The 5,979-nt window shown below is 28.4% G+C and overlaps 1 protein-coding gene across 3 annotated transcripts in view; it reads left to right on the forward strand.

Moving 5' to 3' along the window:
* The first annotated feature begins 5,493 nt into the window (after positions 1-5,493).
* The window catches only part of LOC112521471, a 2,695-nt gene continuing 2,209 nt past the window's right edge, over positions 5,494-5,979 (forward strand). The window contains exons 1-2 of one of the 3 annotated variants that reach the window (XM_025130351.1): positions 5,494-5,702; positions 5,813-5,893. In XM_025130351.1, coding sequence (XP_024986119.1) covers positions 5,535-5,702; positions 5,813-5,893 — 249 coding nt within the window. In that variant the 5' untranslated portion in view covers positions 5,494-5,534. The remainder of the gene's footprint in view (positions 5,703-5,812; positions 5,894-5,979) is intronic. The other 2 variants (XM_025130352.1, XM_025130354.1) reach the window with 2 other exon arrangements.

A 5,979-nucleotide genomic window follows, 5' to 3' on the forward strand; every position in this document is an offset into this window, starting at 1 on the left:
ACCCTCCACAATAAAAATGATTAATCAACCCCTCATAATTACAAAAAAATGAACAAAATGAAAAATTATGATTGGTTGAATGCGGTTTGCACGGTTTGTACAAATTGAGTGGTTTGCATTTGATCGCTCCCCTATATATATATATATATATATATATATATATATATGGGGAAAGGTTTAAAGGATAACACATTTCATTTTACGAGAATGCGAGAACACACTTTTACTATAGACAATCACATGTGAGACTATTATTCCATCATATACGATACACATGTGATACTAAATCAGAGACACAGACGATTTTTGATGCGATCTTGGTTGCGGGCCAAGTCGCCCTTACACTACTAAGCCCTCTCACAAGTATTATCACATGTGATAAGGTTGTTGTTGATATGATACTATAATCCATCAAGACCATCACATGTGAAGCTAAATCATAGACGCAGACAACCTTTGGCGCGACCTAAGTAGTAAAACACGTCGTCCGCACATCACAGGGTCCCTACACGCGTATTATCACATGTGATAAGGGTGTTCTCGCGTTCTCGTAAAATGAAGATGTTCTCGTTTGAACCTCCACCTATATATATATATATATATATATATATAATTTGAAACATAATGTTTCATTTTTGTAAAATTTTATGTTCAAAGTTATTGATTTGTCCATTATCAATTGTCGTTTGTCTTAAAATATCGATGAAATTAACCGTGATTTACAAGTTTTTCGTATTAAAATGTGTTTCATACCTAATATGGTTGATCAAAACATTAAACACTGTATTTTTTTTGAACAAAAATAGCATAACAAGTAGAAAAGGCCTAACAATTTCATATAACCATTTTTATAATAATTCTATTTATAGTTTTATTTCGATAGATCATTATATTTATGAAAATACAAAAAGTAACTAAAATTTATTAAAATAAACACACACTCTCTATATGTATACATATGGCTGGTCCAAAGCTTTTTGATGTCCTGGACGGAAATGCTAAAACATGTTCCAACCAGGGAAAAAAACGTAAATATATTTTAAGGTTTGTAAAACTGTTCAAATTGTGTTAGTCCATATCCAACCATTTGCACAGTTTCTTCCAACAAAATCGTGTAAAACTTTATGTAAACTGTAATGCATTAATTTTGTTATAATAATTTTACAACACATTCGAACGAACGATATACAGATAAAAATAATAAGTTTTCAAGTATTATTATAGGGTTTTCTTAAAATAATAAGTTGTACAAATTTAATTGTGCTATTAATTTTTATTTCAAATAAATATTTATTGTTGTAAAAGCACGACAAAAATGAACATTAAAAATTAATCGAAAGTGAAAAAAAGAAAATGGGGAATTAAAGCGAAATCTAGATAAATATAAACAAAATAATTTCCAGCTCATTGGTAAAAACCTTTTAATAATACTAGATGATTTGGGTTCGAATCTTTCTAGTAATAATTTCATTTAGTTTTTAATGACTATACAGCTAGTATTTTACTATTTGATGCTCTTGGGCTTGGGAGTTGGGACCCTGAGCTGCCTGGCTGCCCTTCCCGTAGGGCCGACTAGTATATATCATGTTTATAATTTTTTGTCATAAAACACAAATATACACTATAATAAAATTGAGTTTATAGGACACCTCCAATCTCTAAGTGTCCCAATAAACCTCTTTATAAGACTTAATTTATATGACAAAAATATAAAATGTCCTATCTAAATGTGTTGTAATAAGTTTATATGACACTTTTAGGCGTCTTAACAAGTTTTTTAGAACATTTTTAATACAAAGTGTCACATTAACAGCTTTATATGACACTTTTGAGAAAGTGTCCTATAAACTCATTTTTTTATAGAACACTTGTTTTTATAGGACAATTTTTCAAATAATGTCTTACAAAGTTGATAATGAGACATTTTATATTAAAAGTGTCCTGAAAAGCTTATTGCGACGTCAAAAAACGTCATATAAACTTATTACAACACCTTTAGATAGGACACTTTATTTTTTTTGGTCCTATAAACTAAGTCCTATAAAGAGGTCTATTAGGACACTTATAATTTGAGAGTGTCCTATAAACCCGATTTTGTTGTAGTGATAAATGTCAATTCTCAATTTAAGAATACATTCCCATTATATCATGTATAATTTAACCTTAAAATAGAACAAAATGCATGAAAATGTAACATCTTCGTTTGCTTTTAATTTTGTTAAACAATTTCCCAAAATTCTTATTTAAGAATATGTATTGAAAAACATTGTATAAATGAAATTTTTACATGTCTGCAGTAACATATTCTTTAACGTAAATATGTTTTAAACAATAGATGGTTACGTAGACGTTTTTTAAACTATTTATTTTTAAATAAACGATTTTAAAAGTGTATATATATATATATATATATATATATTATTAATCTGGATATCCAGAGCTACCACCCGCTTCGCAGGTAGCCCAGAGTCACAATATTTGAACCTCCGTAACCACAAAAGAATTTTTTTTCCTCCTTGGATTCAAACCTGGACCCTACAGACACTTTTGATATTTCAAGTTCAAGTTCAAACCAATCAGACACCACTCTTATCGTTAAAAATAAAATAAAAACACATTTTTATTAGAAATTAATTTGTAGTAAAAATAAATACCCAAAAATGGTGTAAACTTGTGAGATGACATTTCATGGGCTTTGGTCATGCAGAGTCGGAGTCTCACTCCGGCCTCCACCTTTTCTCATCTTTTTCCATTATTACCATATTGCCATTACCAATTAATTTCTTATTTAAATTAATTAATAAAATATGAGAAAATAAATAAAAAACACAATTACTTTTTATTAATATTATAAGTAGTAGCTTTTGGTTCTTTTTCCTAAAAACGATATTTTATTTATAAAAAGAGTCAGAAATTTGGTTAAAACAGGTCAATATCTGGTTTCGTAAACAATTTTCCACTCTCTCTCATTCCTTTATCTTTTATAAAAAACCGTGACGTATTATTCTTAAAATGTGGTTTCGTTAACGATGTTTAAACAGATGTATAATAAATAGCAATTTACTTTTATAAATTTTCTTATTATAGCATTCTATTTTTGTTTTTCTTTATTACAATAATATACTTTCAAATTATTTTTTATTAAGACATCGCACTTTAAAAAATCTACCCATTGTAGTAATGGGTAACCTGTTATTTTTTAAACCGATTAACCTTTTAACCTTTTTTTTTTACTTATGTGACTTTAATGAGATGATGTGTATTATAAAATTTGTATCACATGCATTGTTTGATAAGTAACGTAATGAAATAATCACTTCCATTTTTTTTTGCCATAAAAATGGGAAAAGAGAATGACCCAAGAAAGGTATAACAACCCTACTACCCCCTAAACATGTGACAATATCATTTTTCTCAAGCAACTCTAGGGGTAAATTTGTAAAATTTATCAGTTAATTCATCATCTTTTACATACATATCTAATAGTTGCCTATAAAATAATAAACTCTTTAGTATATAGTAAAAAATGTATTCGTGCAATGCAACGAGATACATCTTAATTTTAATATTTTGTTTTATTCTTTGTTTCTGTATATGTTATAAAACGGTTTTGTGGTTTTGAAAAAACGATAACGTTTTTATTTTTGAATAAATATAAACTTGAAGATATCTTAAAACTTTGAAAAAGATATATAGATATTAGTATCAAATTAACTATTCAAAAGTTTTCGTTTTTTTTATAATTTCTTTAGTTTTTTTTTATTATGATTTAATCTAGACTTAATAACAAAGTAATTTATTTTTTGTTTGATACTACAACTTTATAAAAACAACAATTAAGTATTATGTTATGACTTAATACTTATCCTAATTATATTTTAGTTTTGTTATATTTAAAAAAGATGTTTATCCTTGTTTGATTATGTTTATCTGTTGTTAGTTACACGGATTCAAACATGAAGCTTTAATAAGTTGTACTTAAGCATAATTTATTTGTAATCTTGAATTTTATGTAATATGCATCAATAAATAATACTTTATGCATTAAAAATAGTTTGCAAGAGTTTTTTGTCAAATGTTTTATAGTATAATATAGATACATTTTTTAGGCAAATGTAGGTTCCTAGACTATTTTATGCATACTGACTAGGACTTTGACAATACATGAATTTGAACTGAGAAGATGAGATTTCCACAGGAGTTGGTACATATACATTATACCATACATAGATTCGGAAACTCAATTGAACAGATGACCACATGTACCGATTCAGTAAATATATGTACTGAAGACCAAGGGTAAAATCAAAATTTCACAAGTGAATTAATCATTCTACAAACATATCCAATTTAAGGGTATTGCCTATAGAATGACAAACTCGTTAACAGAAATGAAATTCCAGTAACTTCAAACCATAAAAAATCAGTAAAATGAAATCCCGCAAGTACCAATGTAGCAAACATATGAAAGAACGAGGGCAAAACCGTAATTTCAAAAATAAATTAATCATTTTACAGACATTACCCGATTCAAGGGTATATAATAAAGTCACTAATACAAATACAGTTGTAACAACTTATAATCATATAAAGAACCAAAAACTCAGTTGAAAGAAAGACGACAAGTACTAATTAATTTAGTAATTACGTAAAAAACAAAGATAATATGATATGATAATATAAAATAAAGTTCGAAAAAGGCCTAAGAAGGCAACAAAACCCTTGTTGAATGATTAAGGGATAGTGTTTGTAATTTAGGATCAAAAAGGAGGTATCTTTTGCTTTATAACTTGCTTTTTGTGGTTACGAACCTTACGTTCAAACACCGTCTATGTTCATCCACGTAAGTTATCTATATATATATATATATATATANTATATATATATATATATATATATATATATAGATTTAGTATCACAGGTGTATCACATGTGATAGAATATAATATCACATGAGATTTACTATAATAAAAAAATGTTTTCACATTCTCGTGAAATAATTATGTTATTGTTTGAACCCAACCTTTTATATATATAGATATATGTATATGTATATATATATATATATATGTATGTATATATATGTATATGTATATATATATATATATATATATATATATGTGTGTGTAAAATAAGATTGATTTTTACAAAAACAACATTTGAGTGGGTAGAAACAAAGTGTGTCAAGTGCAAATCTTAGTAGGAATCAATATTTTCTCCCTACCCAGGAAACACAGTTTCCAGTGGGGTTTCTAAGATGAGAAAGGGACTAGCACAACTTCAGCTAATAATCTAATGGTCTAAATTGTACGGTGGCAATTTTGTGATTATTGAGAAATCTCGTAGCGTTTATGAATGTTTAGATTGTCAGATTATAAATCTAATCCAATGGTTGATAATTGGTCTTACGGGTCTCACGAAAAACCATTGGTCTCACATGATCTCAAGTCTATATATATATATATATATATATAACGCATTTTAAACGATATCAGAACAAGACAGAGAGAACGGTTTTCACCTCACATACACCAATGGAGTGGAAGAAGTGTTATCTTGATGTAATATTGGTGCCATTATCGTTTTTTATCACCATCGGTTATCACCTTTGGCTATGGCACAAGGTTCGGAATCAACCACTGACTACCATTATTGGCACCAACAATCGTGGACGCCGCTTGTGGGTATCCGCCATTATGGAGGTATGTGAACGTAAATTCTTTTCATTCTGGTAAACAGAACAGATCAACTCATGTGTGTCTGTCTAGTCTTGTGAATGCTTTGATGGGTGTATGATAATTTTGTTTGCAAGAACTTGAACGTGTTGAGTTGGAATAGAGAATATAACGGGGTTCAGTTTCGTGCACGGATCCAGGTTCTTACACATTTTTATGTACGATAATTTCACTTGGTAATTGAGTTGTGCCAAATTTGGTGACGGAGTTGATAATTGTGGCAAAACTTCTCTTCTTTTTTCCT

The sequence above is a fragment of the Cynara cardunculus genome (genome assembly GCF_001531365.2).
Source record: "Cynara cardunculus var. scolymus isolate 2C chromosome LG 11, CcrdV1, whole genome shotgun sequence".
NCBI classification, from domain to species: Eukaryota; Viridiplantae; Streptophyta; class Magnoliopsida; order Asterales; family Asteraceae; genus Cynara; species Cynara cardunculus.